At 35.6% G+C, this 19,480-nt stretch overlaps 1 protein-coding gene across 3 annotated transcripts in view; it reads right to left on the reverse strand.

Moving 5' to 3' along the window:
* Positions 1-12,367: 12,367 nt before the first annotated feature.
* The window catches only part of SHOC2 (SHOC2 leucine rich repeat scaffold protein), an 87,398-nt gene continuing 80,285 nt past the window's right edge, over positions 12,368-19,480 (reverse strand). For all 3 annotated transcript variants that reach the window (XM_066354765.1, XM_066354766.1, XM_066354764.1), the window contains exons 6-9: positions 18,122-18,244; positions 16,052-16,189; positions 15,610-15,727; positions 12,368-14,856 (exon numbers count right to left, since the gene is read on the reverse strand). In XM_066354765.1, coding sequence (XP_066210862.1) covers positions 14,648-14,856; positions 15,610-15,727; positions 16,052-16,189; positions 18,122-18,244 — 588 coding nt within the window. In that variant the 3' untranslated portion in view covers positions 12,368-14,647. The remainder of the gene's footprint in view (positions 14,857-15,609; positions 15,728-16,051; positions 16,190-18,121; positions 18,245-19,480) is intronic.

The raw sequence follows: 19,480 nt of genomic DNA on the forward strand, positions 1-19,480 counted from the left end.
AGTTGAGCATTTGATTCCATTTTCTCTCCTCTCTTAACAGATTAAGTAGACTGTTGGAAGTTTTGTTAGAGGTTGTCCTAGAGTTTGTAATATATATTTACAACTTACCCAGGTCCACTTTCAAATTACCCTTATATTACTTTATGGGTAGGGGAGGCACTTTATAAAAGTTTCCCATTCCTGTCCCATCACTTATTAACACGGCTGTCATTTATTTCACTTACCTATAAGCTATAACACCAAATACACTGTTGCTATTATATTGTACAACTTGTTATCTGTTAGGTTAGTTAAGTATAAGAAAAGTTTTATTTTACCTTCATTTATTATTTAATGCTCTTCCTTTCTTTGTGTAGATTACATTTCTGACCTATAGCATTTTCCTTCTCTCTCAAGAACTTCTTTTAGCAATTCTTGCAAGGCAGGTCATGTCCACTGGTGACAGATTCCCTAAATTTTAGTTTGTGTGGGAAGGTATTTCTCCTTTTGAATGGTAATTTCACAGGGTACAGTACTCTAGGTTGGTAGGGTTTTTTCTCTCAACATTTAAAATATTTCACTCCACTCTTCTTGCGTGATTTCAAAAACAAGTCTGATAAAAAAAAAAAAGTCTGATATACTTCTCCTTGCTTCTCCATGGATAAAATGTTTTGCCCTCTTGCTTCCTTCATGAAAATTTTCTTTATTTTATCTTTCTTTTTTTGCCATTTGGATAAGATATGCCTAGGCATAGATTTAAGAGTATCCTATTTGGTGTTCTCTGAGCACCCTGGATTTGTTGTTAGGTGTCTGGCATTAAACTTGGGAAATTCTCAGTCATTATTGCTCAAATATTGTTTTCAAATATTGAAAGGAATGTCTTCCCATTACACATATACCTTTTATAGTTGTCCCATAGTTCTCGAATATTGTTTTCCCATTTTTTTTAATTTGAAAAGTTTCTACTGACATGTCTTCAAAGTCACTGATTCTTTTCTCAACCATGTCACCTACTAAAGAGCTCATCAAAGGCATTCTTCATTTATTTCTAGCATTTTTTTCTTTCTTAGAATTTTCATCTGTGCTGCATTACCTATGTATTTTTGCATGTCATCTTTTTGCTTTAAAGCCTTTAGATTATTAATCATTACTTATAACTTCCTGGTCTGATAATTCCAGCATCCCTGCAATATCTGAGTCTGGTTCTGCTGGTGTTCTGTCTCTTCAAGCTGTTTTCTCCCCCCTTTTAGTATGCCTTGTACCTTTTTGTTGAAAGGTAGTCATGATGTATTGTGTAAAAGGAACCAACATAAGTAGGCCTTCAGTGATGTGGTGATAAGATCAATGAGCTCTACAACCCTGTGAGTAGGTGTGACTTTTAGTGAGTTTGTGCTCCTGGGTTGTGACCAAAAAATAAATACGTCTTAGTTTTCCCCTCTTCAGACAGGAAGACTAGGGTTAGGTATTCCTCTTTCCTCAATTAAGTTAGGCTCTGATAAACCCAACCGGTTAGGCTCCAGTAAAATAGTTTTTCTGGAGGACAGGACTTGTTAAGAACAGAAATGCTCTCAGTATATTTCAAAATGGCTATTTTCTGCTCTCCATGCTGGAAGCATATAGATTGTTCTACAGTCTTCACTGTAAGAACTGGCAAGGGCTCCTGAAGATAAAAACTAAAAAAAAAAAAAAAAGTGTGGGGTCCCTGTAGACTGGACCACCAGTTTTTAACTTTGAGACTGGTTCACAGTCATCAACAATCCATCAATCATGGTCCAGGCTTCCTACCCTGGCCCTGGTTTCCATGGAGGTTTACGCTCATGGGTTTCTGCTCTGGTGATCGTGATTCTCTGTACCTGTCTCTCCCTCCAATTTTGGGAACAGTAGTTTTGCCCTATTACCTCAAATCTCTGACAAATGGTCCATGTGATTTCTTTGAACCCCTAACTCTAAAGTCACCAACCCTTGACTTTGTCCAAAACAAAAATTCTATTACATATTTCACCCATAATCAAGACAAAGGACTACACAAAAATTAGCAGTTAATTATATAAATTATATATTATAGACTAAAGTCTAGCAGTTTGTGGCTTATATCTTGCATTTGATTTAAAAGGATAAGAAGAAAAAAAGTAGGGAATTCAATCTAAATTGTTCAGATTTATGGTTGTTACAATATATGGGTATTCCAATTTGTAGATTTTTTGTATTTTTCTGAAGTGAGAAGCAGAGAGTCAGACAGACAGACTCCCACATGTGCCTGACTGGGATCCACCCAGCATGCCTAGGGTTTGATGCTCTGTCCATTTGGGCCAGTTGCTCCATTGCAATCGGAGCCATTCCAGCAGCTGAGGCAGAGGCCATGGACCCATCCTCAGCACCTGGGCCAGCTTTGCTCCAATGGAGCCTTAGCTGCGAGAAGGGAAGATAGAGATAGAGAGAAAGGAGAAGGGGAAGAAGAGTGGAGAAGCAGATGGGCGCTTCTCCTGTGTACCCTGGCCTGGAATTGAACCCAGGACTTCCACACGCTGGGCCAACACTCACAGAACCAAATGGCCATGGCCCCAATTTATAGATTAATGGAGAACAAGTTTTGATTTGGCTTTCACTTGGTTAGCTTGTTTGTTTGTTTAAGTGAGAGGAGGGGAGATAGAGACAGACTCCGACATGCACCCTGACTGGATCCACCTGGCAACCCCTGTCTGGGGATGATGCTCAAGTCAACCAAGGTATCCTCAGTGCCCAGAGCCACCACTTGAAACAATCGAGCCACTGGCTGTGAGAGGGGAAGAGGGAGGGGAAGAAAAGCAGCTGGTTGCTTCCCATGTGTGCCCTGAGGATCGAACCTGAGACGTTCTGCACACTGGGCCAACGCTCTATCCACTGAGACAACCAGCCAGAGCCTGATTAGCCTATTTAAATGAAGATGCCACTTCCCAGCTGTCACCCAGTTAGCACGTTGGGGTCAGAGCAGTGGAAGCACTGCGGTTCAGACAGGGAGGCAGTGCTGTGGAGCAGCAAGGGTCCTAAGGAGTCCGAAGACCCAGGCTCTCATTCACTGCTGCCATGATACTGCACAGTGCACCTCATTCACTTTTCCTGCATATCCCCTCATCTTGAAAATAGGTAATAAACTCTGATCTACAGAAAAACCAAAGGAACAGCAAGGGAAAATGAAATTAGCTTAGTTACTTAAAATAATACACAACTGATCCTTAAAAAAACAAAACAAAACAAAAAAACACCTAAAACTAAACATTACCAAAACCCAAAAAGTGGGAAAAAATTATTACCAAGGTTGTCAAGTTTTTGAAGGTTCAGCAGTAATCTGAGTCCTTTACAATCCTCAATAAAATGCATAGCCCATGCCCATTCCAGTAATCCAAAGTGTTTTAAAATTCACTCTTGACAAATTATATAAAAGTTGTGATATAACTGCCAAGACTCTTAGGTATAAATAAACTCTTGAACTTAGAACTTGGAAGAATTGTCTGTATATTTTAGAATTGTATATTTTAAAAAGCTGGTATTTACTACACAGCATTCAAATATGTTGGAAAAGCTGACGAAATGTAACCTCCATGAAGATATGCATAAGTGTATATGTATGTATATATGTATATAAAAAACTTATCACTAGATATCTCACCTACAATAACACCTAATGAATGCAATAAGATTACTTATGCCCTGGGAAAAGTTAACAGAATAAGTTGTTACAGTACAAAAGCAGAAAACTAGAAGAATTTTGCTTTTAGTTTTCATCTGCAACCCAAATAAAGTAGGGGTTTAAAAAATTCTTGACTGTACAGTGCTCTTTTGAAGTTGACATCAAAGGCCAAAATGTGCAGATTATTTGCATCTAAGCTGATGTTCAGAGAAGTAAAAAAGGAAATCACCAAACTTTTTAAAAGGAAATGGTAATCACTCAAAACCCAGGCTCATCCAGAACTCTTCATATTAGTATTTTATTCTCCAGACACCAAACTTTATCAGTATTTTTTAAGGGCAATCAATATTCGCAATGCCTCGGGATGGCCATTATCAAGCAGTAACAGGAGGTACTTTGGAGGTTAGAAAAATTGAACTCTGAAATCAGCTATTCTTAACTTTTTAGAAGTTGATTACTCAAATAGGTGTGAAATCCATTAGACTGTGCAAAAACTTGTCGAGAGTGTGTTTGACAAAATGTATGATAAACATTGCTTTGCACTAAGTAGTGGTAGTTAAAAGGCATATTATCTGTAACAATTTAGCAAAACATAATAAACCTCCAAAATCAGTAAAAACCAGGAACTTTTTAACAAATCAGTCGCCTGTCTCAGTTAAAACATGAAGTTCACTACCTTTGTTTTCACCATTATGCTTTGACTCTCTCCATTCATATTCATACACACTCACATGCACATATGGGTATCTTCACACTTCAGAAACTAAAAGGCTAATTCCAAGCATTCAGAATACTATTTTTTTCTTAGCAAGTTTGGACTTTGAGATGCTTAAACAGTGTGCATTAAAACTCTCTATGATATAAGTAACATTAAAATTAGGTTTTCTTGCCTTTTGACCCAGCTATCCCACTTTTAGGAATATACCCTAAGAACACCATAGAACTGCTCCAAAAGGAGAAATGCACCCCCGTGTTTATGGCAGCATTGTTCACAATAGCGAAGATCTGGAAACAGCCCAAGTGTCCGTCAGTGGACGAGTGGATTAAAAAGCTTTGGTACATATATACTATGGAATACTACTCAGCCATAAGAAATGACGACATCGGATCATTTACAATAACATGGATGGACCTTGAGAACATTATACGGAGTGAAATAAGTAAATCAGAAATAACTAAGAACTATATGAACCCATACATAGATGGGACATAAAAATGAGACTCAGAGACATGAACAAGAATGTGATGGTAATGGGGGGGGGGTAAGGGGGGGAGGGAGTGAGGAAGGAGAGAGAGGGGGTGGAGGGAGGGGAGGGGCACAAAGAAAACTAGATAGAAGGTGACGGAAGACAATTTGACTTTGGGTGAGGGATATGCAACATAATCAAATGTCAAAATAATATGGAGATATTTTCTTGGAACATATGTACCCTGATTTATCAATGTTACTGCATTAAAATTAATAAAAAATAAGTTTAAAAAAATTAGGGTTTTTGACTGGTTTTCAAAGGTACCAATAAAAAATTTTTTAATCTAAGCATTTAGATTCCTCTCTCTAATCTCAACAGGGAAATTAAAATAACCATATATTTAATCAGGTGATATCTTTAAAAAGATCTGGACATAAACATTGCCTAATTTGAAGGTAATAGAATATATACTGTTAGTATAATTACAAGTTAATATACAAGCATATCTTATACTAACTCTGTACTTGTAATTATAAGGACATATTAACCAGTTTTTTTAAAAATCTCAGTAAAAAACTAAAGTATGAGCTGATAGTCTAATCATTTAACATGTTATTAAAGAGCCAATAATCTTTTCTTAAAATCCAATAATCTAATCACTTAATTTAAACATTTTATAATGGTATTCTGTCCAAGTCAGAATTTTTGTATGTACATTTTAGAATTCTGTCCCTCGCAAATATGGACATTCTCCTCCTAGGCCTGATTTTTGCTAGCCAGGGCTAAGAACGTGAAAATCAAGTTCTTTATCTAGACCAGTTAAGCCAGTCTTGCTCAAGTATAAATTAAAAATAAATGTGTAGTCTTGCTCAGTCATCTGAAATCTAATCTATTCCATAAGATTAACCACAAAGTGCCTGACCGGTGGTGGCATAGCAATGGATAGTGTTGACTTGGGACACTGAGGTCCCAAGGTTGCCAGCTTGAGCACAGGGTTGCCACCTTGAGCGTGCGATCATCAACATGATTCCATGGTTGCTGGCTTGATCCCAAAAGGTCACTGGCTTGAAGCCCAAGGTCGCTGGCTGGAGCAAGGAGTCACTGGCTTGGCTGAAGCCCCCCCCCCCCCCCCCCCCCCCCCGTCAAGGCACATATGAGAAACAGTCAGTGAACAACTTGTGCCACAACCTAGAGTTGATGCTTCTCATCTGTCTCTCCCTTTCTGTCTGCCTCTCTCTCTCTCTCTCTCTCACACACACACACACACAAAGAAAAGGAGGGAGGGAGGGAGAAAAATTAACTACAAGGAGAGTTAAATGGCTAAAAGGAAGAAAGGCCCCGTAAGCCAGTTGATTAGAATATGGAAAAGAGCAAAACAATTTGCTTAAATGAAGAAAAATAAGTTAAGTCTTTGGCATTTCTTGAGATAAGATTTAAGGGACTCAAATGTGAAGAATATAATCAATCATATAAGATAATTGGAAAGACCGTAAGAGCTGCACCTAACCATTCTGATCTGGCACCCTCCACCCAATTCTTTGGGGAAATAAAATTGTGCACAGGCCCAACCTGACACTCAGTGTAATCTCTATCTCAGCTTCGAGGCCAAAAAGCAAGCAGGGAGAACGTGGATATCAACTAAGACCACTGCCACAGACTTTTCTGGGACGACACATATGTTCTGCATCTGCACTAATGTAAGTCACCACCAGCCACAAACGGTTACTGAGAACCTGATGCGATTAGTGTTACTGAGAAATTCAAGTTTTTATTTAATTTTAATTACATTTTAAAATCAACATGTGGCTAGTGGCAACCATTTTGTATAGTGCAGATCCTAGAAACATAGGTTTGGTAGTAAAATGATATTGAAGCAGAATATACTGACAGGTTAGAAAGACTGAACTCAATAAAATTCGCTATACATTGACTAAATATTTTGCTTCCCACTTCTATTATAGCTCCTTCTCAGTCTCTGCAGGATCCTCTCAAACTATGCAGAAGTTAAAAACTGAGGTCGATCAGGATTCCATCCTCTCCCATGTTCTACCCAGTCTCCCCCAAAAGATTCTTGCTTCAATTATAACCTATATGCTGAATCATGTTTCCCAACATAGCTGTCTAAGCACTGAATTGAAGTATCCAATTGCTTACTTGCCATCTCCAATCGATCTCCTGCAGGTACTAGGACATATCCTCCCCTTACATCCCAACTAAAAGAACCTGGTCCTGCTGCAAGTTCCATAGTTTAGTATCTACATCCAGAGGTTAAATCATACTGGGAGTAACCGTTGAGTCTCGAACTTACCTTTTCCAGTCAGTCATGATGTCTTACTAAGACCTCTTCCTAAGACCCCCTTAAATGTATAATTCTTTCCATCCCCACTGCCACAACCCCATCAAAGCCATGTTCTCTCTCACCTGGATTACTCCAATAGCTTCCCATCTGGTTGCTTGATTTCTAGTCTTAATTCCCTTCAACCCATTCTTCTCAAGGTTGCCAGAGTGATTTTTTAAAAAATACGTTATCAAAGAATGTTAAAAGATGAAAATGAATCAAGTTGTGCAAAGGTTTAATATTTGTTACCTTCCCTAATAAGTTTTCTTTAGCCAGTAAAATAGTTCCTTCCCACAGGGTAAGGTCTTCTTTACCCTTATAACTTTTGTTCCTATGAACCATTTAAAAATACAACTTAAATAGTTGTTAGTATCACAACTTTTTCTAGGAATCCTGCATTCAATTTCAACCTTTAGTTACCAAGACTTCTTAAGCAGCAGGGCAAAAAGGTTACACAGCATTTTCTTCATGAAGGCTAAGATAACGGGGGAATCACCTATAATAATTCAATGTCTCCATTATAGGACAGTCTTCATTATAGAATATACTCATTATATACTCTAAAATAAAACATAGTTTTGGACTTCATAAATAGTAAATATAAATAATATAACTAGATTGAAGGTCACTATTGACCATATAAAATATATTGTTGCCTATTTTCCTATACCTTCTGCATGACATTTGTTCTTTTAAAGTTTTTCAGATTAAATGACAGTGAAGTCTCAGGTCCACGTTTTTGTGGTTCAGTGACACTGCAGAGATTTCCTGTGCGACTTTAGTTACATGTAGCGTTGGAAAAAGTCTCCAAGTCTCAATGGCAAAACATTCACAAATAATTATTTATAAGGAATACCTTACTAAAGAATGATTAGAAAATTTAAGATAATTTTTATATAGCCAAAATAATCAGCAATTCAATTCAGGTTAAAAGTACATTTTCTGAAGGCTGTTTTATCCTCAAATCAACAAATCCAAAATATCTAAGTATGTACCACAGCACAAAACCTGTTGAACATCAGGGAAGTTTAACCTTTACTAGAAGAAAAGTCAAAATTGTTAAATATTGTTTTTAGATAGTATTGTTTTTGTAGAGTCTACCTGCACCTTGTAATCTGTGTACTATGTAAATTGTCATGTAGCTAATTAAAAATAAGTTCTAACATGCAAATTAAAATATAATCAAAAGACACTACTCATCATACAAAATAATTCATTATTCTTCTTTAGCAATTACAAGACAGCATTCTGAACTCTGATAAAATACGTTTTGAGGTAAGAAAACCACTAAATAAAGAAAAATGATATATTAGTATACTATTCTATTAAAAGCAAATATTAATGAGCCATACACATTCACTTTAGTGGTAGACACCAGGTTTTAAGTGCTAGCTAGATAAATACTTACTGAAAAATAATTTGTACAAAATCATGAAAAGAAAATGGTATTCACAAAATACATGTATTCACAACTAGTGTGAATGCGATTTGTATATTAATGCTGATCAGACCCGTGGAAAGTTAAATTCTCTACGTAAATAATACCAGTAATGACAAGAGGTAAATTAGACAACATATGAAATATAAATAATGGTCACTGATAAAGCACCTCTTAATTAGGTTTCCCAAGTAGGACAATTTTTAGTCATACCTGTACCATATAAAATGCTTATAATGTCATTTAAATATTCTTCGGTTGTTATTAGGATTGTTAGACTGAAGCTCTAAAAATCTGCAGGAAGATTGAATCTCCCCATTAGCCCACTAGTACCCTGTTCAGTTGAGGGAGGAAATAGTCCTTTCTTAAGACTATTTCCATCTCTCTGAAATTTAACATAATATACTGATTTTGTTAGAAGGCAGCACCGTATTGCCATCTGCTGAAAAACATTCATAATAAATACACAGATCTACAATGTGAATATATCCTCCAACAGGTGGTAGTGTACTCTGTACAATCTGCAAAATCTATACGTGACAGCCTTCTCTGTGCTACTGTCAGCAGTGGACACTATTCCTCCTACCAAGCTTTAAAAAGTCCCAAACCTGAAACACGAATAAACTGTCTAGCTGAAGTCTTGACACTGACAAGTATTTACATTAAAAAGTTTATATTCAGAATGTATTGTGTTAGCAGGATAATCAACAAGTACAGTGTGTCCGTAAAGTCATGGTGCACTTTTGACCAGTCACAGGAAAGCAACAAAAGACAATAGAAATGTGAAGTCTGCATCAAATAAAAGGAAAACTCTCCCAGTTTCATACCTATTCAGTGCAGTTCGATGTGGGCTCATACACAGATTTTTTAGAGCTCCTTAGGTAGCTATCCCGTAGAGCCTCTACAGACTCGTCACTGACTGATGGCCTACCAGAACGGGGTTTCTCCACCAAACTGCTCCTTTCTTTCAACTGCGTATCCCACCGAGTAATGTTATTCCTATGTGGTGGCGCTTTGTTCGTTATAAACGCGCCAATATTCACGTTGCACTTTGGTCACGGATTCGAATTTAGCGAGCCACAGAACACACTGAACTTTCCTCTGTACTGTCCACATCTCGACTGGCATGGCCATGGGCTGCTCCACTGTATATACATTGTTACGTCATCATCTGCGCATGCGCACATGCTGCCACATCAACCTACAGAAACTGGGAGGGTTTTCCTTTTATTTGGTGCAGATTTCATATTTCTATTGTCTTTTGTTGCTTTCCTGTGACCGGTCAAAAGTGCACCATGACTTTACGGACACACTGTATATAAAGAGCAAGTTTTTATAAGGGTAGTAACAATCAACTGCAGCTTTAAAAGTTAACCCCCCTCAACAAAATACATATATTTTAACTTATGTTTCAAAGTTTAAAATAAACCCACACGGGTTTCCTCAGAGTTAATGTTTCTAGGTTTAGGAGGCATTCTATTCAATAACAAAGTATTGCTATTTTATAAAATATTCTCATACTTTATTAATCTAACAACAGTCAAGATACTTCCTTAGATACCAAATCAATGTATCTGTATATTCAAATTCTCAGAGATTTGATAATCATCCAAATATTGCCATATGTTGTCCAATTGCCCAAGTTGGTTCTTAAAGGCTCAAATAACCAAAAGAACAAAGCAAGAAAAAAGTTTTAGCTAAAGTATTTGGTATACTACCTTATCCTCTAGGATAGGCAGAAGGAAACCTTTCACTAAAAGTTCTTCATTTTAAAGTTGGAAATTTTGGATGTTGATGCTTCTTGCTCCTCCCCCTTCTCTCTCTCTCTCTCTCTCTCTCTCTCTCTTTCTCTCTCCCCTCTCTATAATGCATAAATAAAATCTTTAAAAAAAAATTTTGGGGGGAAATTTAATCTGCTTATTTTTAGATCGTGCCACTTGCTTTCATCTACCATATTTCTCCATGTATAAAATGCACACAACTTTTTTCAAAAACTTTGGTGTCTAAAAATTGGATGCGTCTGTACAATGGTTGTAGATTTTTTTTGCTTGCATTTCTCGCTTTTTCATGCTTATTTTTGTGCTCATTGTTGAAGTCAGTGATTCATCATCAGACACAGATGAGGACAAGATAATGGATGAGAATGTTGACAGTTATGAGGAGTTGTGTGAATTTTATGATGAATAAAACTTGAGTTCAATAACTTTATGCAATACATTTCTTTTTCAAATTTCAGGCCCCCAAATTAAAGTGCATCTTATACATGAAGCGTCTTATACATGGGGAAATATGGTCATTTTAATCCTGCAAGTGTAACCGTATATCCTAGTATTCCAGAGAAAGTTCTGATGTATGGATGTATGGTTGTTGGCTCATTATGATGATTGGTAGTGCCCACTTCCCATTTCAAAGTGTTCCATTTAAATATGTTAATCATGACCCATTCTTATTGATAAAACAATTACAAATTCTGCAAGTTGCAATCTGCAAGCAATAATTAAGATGAAAAGTAAAAGTTGTAACAAAGGTATCAGAGAAAGACTAGATAACTTGTGATGTATAAGTTTATCCATTTTAAATGATTCAGACTTTACAACAAGATAAATTAAAAAGATGCAATTACATATTTAGAGCTCATTCCAATTGCATCACCAACCCTTTAATACAAGTACAAATAAATGTTTCGTGTGTATTTTCTCCTCCAAGAGTTTGTATTTTCTACTGCTTTCATTTGTATCCATCAAGTCCATAAATTACTTAGCCTCCTCCTTCTTTCTGTATGAAATAATCATCTGGGATTTAAAAAGCATTAAACTACCACAAAAGGACTATTTGACCTAGTTGTTGATGTTTTGCTACTAAACAGGGTGAGGCAAAAGTAGATTTACAGTTGTGAGTACAGGAAACAGTTTATTTCTGTATTATCTTTTGTATTATTTTCCATACGAACACCTGTAAACCTACTTTTGCCGCATCCTGTATACGAAAAAAAAAGCAAAACTTAGAGCAATGAATTTTGACTGAGCCTCATGGAAAGACTAAACCTAATCTCTTTAAAAGAGAAATTTTCTTTAAAAAGAAAATTTTGCCTGACCCGTGGTGGTGCAGTGGATAAAGTGTCAACTTGGAACACTGAGGTCGCCAGTTCAAAACCTTGGGCTTGTCTGGTCAAGGCACATATGGGAATTGATGCGTCCTGCTCCTCCCCCTGCCCTTGCCCCCCCCCCACTTCTCTAAAATGAATAAATAAAGCATAATAAATAAATAAATATAGAAAAAAAATGTTGGACATGCCAATTAGTCCTATTGCAGTTAGCTCACAGGTAGTCAACAAGATCCCTTATAGTCTATTTAAATACTTTGATTTCACAAGGATATCCCAGTTAGAATCCACTTTAGTTTCTTAGCAGAAGTAGTAATGAAATTCATGGGCTTTTACAAGGTGGCAGCCATATCCAGGACATATGTTTTATATTTCTTAAAAAATGTTTAACTCCTCAGCTGTGTATTATTTGTCTATAACATCACTTCTACATGTAAGATTTTGATCATTTTATATTTGCTATAGACTAATATAAATGAAAGGTAGGGGAACCAAAATGTTAAAAACCATATCTATTTTCATTTTTAAGAAACAATAACCATATTAAAAAAAAGACATTAGATTACTCCCTTTAAAGTTCAAGTTCCATCATCTTAATACATAAGCACACCTGCATATGAGACTTAAAAACCACACAAACACACAAGCTCCTGGTAGAGCTGTAATAAACAAATTCCTTTTATAAACAAAATTTTAACTGAAAAGCCACAGTAGATGGGAAAAGAGAAGAAAGGATATTACTTGGTAAAATCCAGTGACATCTACAATAGTTTTACAGCACATTTAAGCATTCTAGGGTTTTATATCTTCACCTGCCTTACATTTCTTAGTTGCTTCTTAAAAATTTGCCAATTACGAATACAGGTTCCATCTCAAACTCAGTCCTGATTTTGAGCGCCAGGAAAAGCAAAAACAACACTCCAAATTTCTATCTGAATGATGGCTTTAATTCAAATATGGTTTTATGGCCCTGGCCGGTTGGCTCAGCAGTAGAGCGTCAGCCGGGTGTGTGGAAGTCCCGGGTTCAATTTCCGGCCAGGGCACACAGGAGAAGTGCCTATCTGCTTCTCCACCCTTCCCCCTCTCCTCTCTTTCTTTTTCTCTCTTCCCCTCCCCGCAGACAAGGCTCCATTGGAGCAAAGTTGGCCCGGGCACTGTGGATGGCTCCATGGCCTCTGCCTCAGGTCCTAGAATGGCTCCGGTCGCATTGGAGCAACACCTCAGATGGGCAGAGCATCACCCCTTAGTGGGCATGCTGGGTAGATCCCAGTTAGGCGCGTGCAGGAGTCTATCTGCCTCCCTGCTTCTCACTTCAGAAAAATATGAGGAAATAAAAAAGAAAAAGGTTTTATTTATTTTAAACACAATGCCCATCTAAATGGAAATTTAAAAAAAGAAATCCAAGCAGCAACATGTAATTACACATAATAGTTATTCATTATATCTGAAGTGTTTTTTAGGATGATATCTAGAATGCACTTGCTCTTTGAGTCTCTTCAAAAATTAAATCGACTTAGACCGACACTACCAAAAGTAAGAGTACTGTGTAAGGGGCACACATTTACAAGACTGCCAGCCTTAAAGCAGTAAAGCAAAAGAAAATACATCAAATAGCACATGCACATCCTACAGAACTTCCACTGAACTATCAATGGCTTCTATGCAATGTGCCTCTTTTTCATAACTGCATTAACAACTACCCAGAAGGAAAGATGAGATAAAAATCAATGGTACTGAACTGAATTGTTTGAAGCCAGTGCCCCACATGTGGGGAAAAGTGCATTTAGTTCAGCAGCAATACAGCACAGTGTGAAGATATTGTGCTTAGACGCAGCTATTCCAGAACTGAAAGATGTACAAGGCAAGTCAAGATATAAAACCATAGTACACTGTTAAATAACCTTGAAACATACATACATTGCAGTGTTCAAAGAAAAAACATTCATTTTCATTGTACAAGGCTAGGGAGAAATCCTTAAAGTTACCTATTGTAGTTTATGATATAATAAATACATATCTATATAGCATTATATATACATATATAGAATGTGTGTGTGTTTACGTGTATTTTTTGCCAAATTATTGTTATTTTTTGTGGACCTGTAAGTTTTAGGAATGAAAACTTCTTTGCACTGAAAGTTTCTGTTCCCCCAAACTTAAGAAAAGATATTTATACTAGAAAAGGTCTCAATATCCTCCCCCTAATCCAAAGACGCACTTCAGATATTTTACTTCACAACTGATCTGAGAATCACAATTAAAGGAATTCTAAAATTTCTGTCTGTATCTTTTCACCTTGCTAGTTGTTCCAAAAAGCAAATATCTTTTAATAGTTAAACCAGCTGGCACAAATTCTTTATCAGAGGATATAAACTCTAGATTTGACTGATTAAAACAGAGCAAATCAAAACAACAACAACAAAAATCCAGTGATTTACTCTGACTGTAAACAATATATAAAATTTAAATCTCAAATTTCAAAATAAGTTAAAGAAAAATTCTACCTTCAGGGCCTATGATACTATAAAGAACTGACAACTGATAAGGGGAAAATGTATATGAAAAGTTGCAACAAAATTGTTTACCCATTATTTTTGCTAAGAGAAAGTATATCTAACTATATACTACCCCTGCTCCTTAAATTTAATAAATTCATAATTTGTTTACAAATGTTTTAAGCAAACTGGCATATCATATTACACAAAGGAAAAACATCCATCAAGTTCAGCAAAGAAAACTTATATAAGCCTTTTATACAGAATTAAAAAAAATCTAAATGGCTATGATTCCTCTATTAGCAGAAACACATAATGCAGTCTTTATAAATCTGCCAAATATATCAATATCTACATAAATAGATAGAGATACGTATAGGTATGAAACATTAATGGCAGTCTATTTGTGAACAGTGTGTGAAACCAGCAGACTTGTATCAGACCATGGCACGATACGGACCCTGCATCTTCAGGAACTGAATGATGAAAGAAGGACCCCCAGCAACGATCTGAGGTGGAAGGTGACTGAGCGGACAGTTCTCAATACTCATGATTGTAAGTTTGCTGCAGAGGGCCAGCTCAAAAGGAAGGCTATGCAGGTTGGGGTTGTCGTTCAAATACAGTTCTTCCAGGTTCTCCAGTGTACCTTTTAAAAAAATCAAATCAATTATTTTTTTTTTTTTTAAATCAGCTACTACTAAAAAGAACTCAATAACTTGATGCTATCTTAGGCATTATATATACTGAAATACCCATTTGCTCTTACTTTCTTTTAAAATTCTCTGTAACTGTGGGTCTCAAACTCTGCTGCATCAATTCAAATACTGGGGAGATTTTAAAAACCCTAATATCCAGGTCACACTTCATACCAATTAAACCAGAATCTCTTCCTTTATGGCTGGTTTTCAAGCTTGGAGAGTTTTGTTGTTGTTTGTTTTTTTTTTGAAACTCCAGAGGTAAGTTGATTGTATAGTCAGTGTTTACTATCGTTTCTGTTGTAGACAATGTGACAATCTCTCTTACTAATAAATTTCTCACGTGGAAAGGTTTTTATTAGGCATTATAAATCCTTCACTAAGAGTATATATTTGACAGTAAGCCAAAAATCAACTTAGATAATCTTAAAATATTTTTATCTCAGACTGCTTTAGGATACTCATACTTTCTAGGCAAATGTCTCAAGCAATTGCATGAGGCCAGTTGAATAAATATTCTAGAAATAAAAATGTAAAGTTGCTTCATGTGTTGCCAAATTTTAAACTTCAAATTTTGTGATATTTAATAGTTCTATGTAAAAGTGTAATAAAAATAAAAACTACCAAGTAATGGATAGTACATTTGTCATAATTATCTGAAACACTATTTAAAAACACAAAGAGAGAAAAAAAAAGATTCATACCAATTTCCTCCGGAAGATGAGTAAGTAGGTTCTCTCCAAGGCCTAAATGTGTGAGGTTGGTAAGGTGACCAATACCTCTGGGAAGAGTGGTCAACTGGTTGTTTGTCAAGACTAACTTCTAAAATATCAATATAATAAAAAATGGTTACATATATATTTCTAAACAACTGACATATAAAATAATAAATACATCTACTAAATCAGTAATAAACAGGGAAATTACATTGGCCAGGACAAGAATTACTAAGTTTTTCTTTCAAAAAATATTAGTTAGGAACACAAAAGCAAATAGGTTAAATGAACATAAAATTCAGCCTTAATACTGTAAGAAAATCCATTTGGTCCAAAAATTATATCAAATTCTTAAGATAAATGTGCAATCTAGAATGCATCCTGAAAACGTTAATCACATAACTATAAAATTACCAGGATAATGTTTTACCTGTAAATCCTTAAGATAAGCTATTTCATTTGGCAAAGACTCCAATTTGTTCTCCTCTAGATCCAGCTCTCTTAACTTCCTGAGGTTTCCAAGACCATGGGGAAGCTTCTTTAGAAGATTGTTTGATAATATTAAAACCTAAGGAGAAATTATTGATAGTGTTTGGCAACTCACAAAATAGAATTATATATTACCACTGTGTGGCTTAAAAATTAATTAAGCAATGCTAATTTTCTAAACATTAAATATTAAGGGTAATGTTCAATTATATCACATAAAACTCTTAACTTACTATTATACACAAAATTCTCCATAGTTATTGGAAATAAAATAAATTTTATTTAAGTCAAAACTAATGTATGCAGAAGAATTTAATTCTAAATTTAAAAACATACAGTTACTTAGTACTTGCACTAAGATTCATATAGCTAATGGTATGTTGATACTGAATAGCTGCAAACATCTAATAGAAAACCAATTATTTTATTCAGACCCCTTATAACCATCACTTGAGAGGTAACTGACTTCTAAACTATATCAACCCACCAGTTATTATTTGTCACATATTTACATTGCAAGACATCCTACAATACACTGAAGAGAGAAAAAAGGTTGAAGAACACAGTCTTTGCTCTCAGAGGAGTTACACTGGGGCTGCGGGGAGACAATACTGGGTATGCGGAGAGTGAAAAGAACACTAAATGGAAAGATCTACATAAGGTTCTGGTGAATTTTTTATACTAACTTATTTCCTCCAAAGTTATACTACCCACAATAAAATAAATATATACAGTAAGACCAAGAAAATAATAATAGCAGTTATCACTTATTAAGTTTACTAGTTGCAGGACACTGTACTGAATGCATAAGTACAGCTTTACCAGAAAAATAGTAGATATTATCCCCATTATACCATACTATTTCACCTTACTAAATAAAAAAAATAAAAGGAGAAATTAGATTTTTAGACAACATGGATACAGAGAAAATCTTTAAAATATGGATTTACTATTAGTAAGCTTTCTCATCAAAAGAACAAAAATTCTAGGGACTCAGAGGCAGGCGATATTATACTTGACTAAGGAGGTGAAAAGTAAGACAGATCTTACTTGTCTTAATTATGGAAAATAATTTTAAAGGGGAAAAAAAGGGAATGAGAAGAGGGCATTATAGATACTGAGAACAATAAAACTAAATGTATAAAGCTAGAAATATGCATGTTTCCAACAAAGAAAATAATCTATTTAACTAGTAAATAAAAGAGTAGGTGGATTAGGATGGAAAAGTAGGCCAGACTAGCATGAAGGGTTCCCAATGCCAGTCTGAAGAATCCATAATTATTTTGATAAGACAATGGTGCCGAGTTCTTAAACAATTAAGGGAAAAATATATTCTAAAAAGTGCTAAATCTTAGAAATCTTTTATTTCAAAGATACTTTATAGCACTCAAATTTACCAACTTTTAGTGAGCAAGAATAATTCAGAAGCACTGAGCCCAAATTAAGTCAACACCTCATCATCCTAATAGGGTTGTATGTTCTAACATTTCTTTACTTTTTTTTTTTTAGCGAGAGAGAGACAGAGACAGACAGACAGAGAGGAAGGGAGAGAGATAAGAAGCATCAACTCATAGTTGCAGCAGCTTAGTTGTTTACTGATTGCTTCCTGTTATGTGCCTTGACTGGGGGGCTCCAGCCGAACCAGTGACCCTTTGCTCAAGCCAACGACCTTAGGCTCAAGCCAGTGACTCTGGGCTTCAATCCAGAGGCCTTTGGGCTCAAACCAGCGACCATGAAGTCATGTCTATGATCCCATGTTCAAGCCGGTGACCCACGCTCAAGCTGGTGAGCCCATGCTCAAGCCGGCAACATCTGGGTTTTGAAACTGGGTCTGCAGTGTCCCAGGCTGACATTCTATCCACTGCGCCGCTGCCTGGTCAAGCAAGAGTTCTAACATTTCTAATTATTATCTTCACCCAAACAAAACTTGTGTATTTTAATTGGAAACTTTGAGACCTAAAGAGTTCTACCAAAAAAAAAAAAAAGTTCTAAATGTTCTTTTTATACACACCTCAAGAGAAACGAGACCAGACACATCCTCAGGGATCTTTGTGAGCTGATTAGTAGCTAAATTCAATTCTACCATACTGGTCCATGTTCCAAAATCCAAGGGAAGTGATGTCAACTGATTGTCCTGGCAACGACAAAAAGAAGCATCTAAAGCATAACCACAAAAACAAAGTTCCACCACCTGAAGGAAATTCTTAAACAGAAAGCCTTATTTCCTTTTTTTTTGACAATAAACATAGTAAAAGCAGAAGCAATAGAAACTCTAAACTCCAAAGTTTTTCATATCATAATTAGGTTTTTATTTTGAAGTTAAATTGGAAGATTGTTCCCTATCTGATTACCAGTATATGATATAGAAAAAATATACCATACCACGCAAACCAACACTTAAGACCACTGAGATTTCAACAGTCCCAATGATAAATATATTTTCCTCATTCTGCAATAATGTACAGAAATCACTGAATAAAATTTGGATGCTCATGAGCACAATGGAAGAATAAACATCTAATTATGGCCTACAAGAAAACCAGATAAACTTAGCATTTCTAGAGATGATGAGCAATAAAGTACAAGAGGGAAAAAGTCTCAATAAGATAGTGAATTAAATCACTAAGACACTAAGTATCCACAATTTTACTTTAAATATGAAAAAAAAATTTATCACTGCATAATAGAAACAGATGAAAGTGAGTCTAATTTTATTTAAAAATTAGTTATAGCTGTACATAGAAAAAAAAGTGAAATATATGCCATATGCTTCCTCATATTCACTGATAAAACACATTTTCATCAGTAACAACTCTTACCACACTGACATGTGTTAGGGGGACTGGTATGGAGAGGTGGCCATCAGTAACCCTCTCCCAGTTGGATAGCAATAATATATGCCAGTACATTAACAGTGATGCTAACTCTCATTGGTGGGATTATTTTAAGTTCTTTTTGTTAATGTGTATTTTTAAATTTTTAGCAATGTACAATGATTACTTGGTCTTATTTTACACAAAACCATACGTTAGAGAAATCCCAAGTAGCAAATATGCATTTGAAAACCAAGTTTTCCTTTTATTCTATTTTAATTTACTACCAATTTATTATTACATTTAACCTTATTTTCTATTCATGTCCAAACTACTGATAGTTAATTGTATATATAAAACATTTTCATTAAAAAAACTTACTACTGGTGCTATGAGGAGGAAAATGTCAGGCTTCATTTGACTTCTTTCAAGAAAATGTTTTGTTAAATATTTGTTATAATTTTGAAGAAAAATTAAGACAAAGCTTTACACAAAGTTTTATTATTTCACTCAAAACAGCAAGTCTCTCCAAGTTAACATTACATTAACATCATATC

This window comes from Saccopteryx leptura, chromosome 13 (assembly GCF_036850995.1).
Source record: "Saccopteryx leptura isolate mSacLep1 chromosome 13, mSacLep1_pri_phased_curated, whole genome shotgun sequence".
In the NCBI taxonomy this organism is placed as follows: Eukaryota; Metazoa; Chordata; class Mammalia; order Chiroptera; family Emballonuridae; genus Saccopteryx; species Saccopteryx leptura.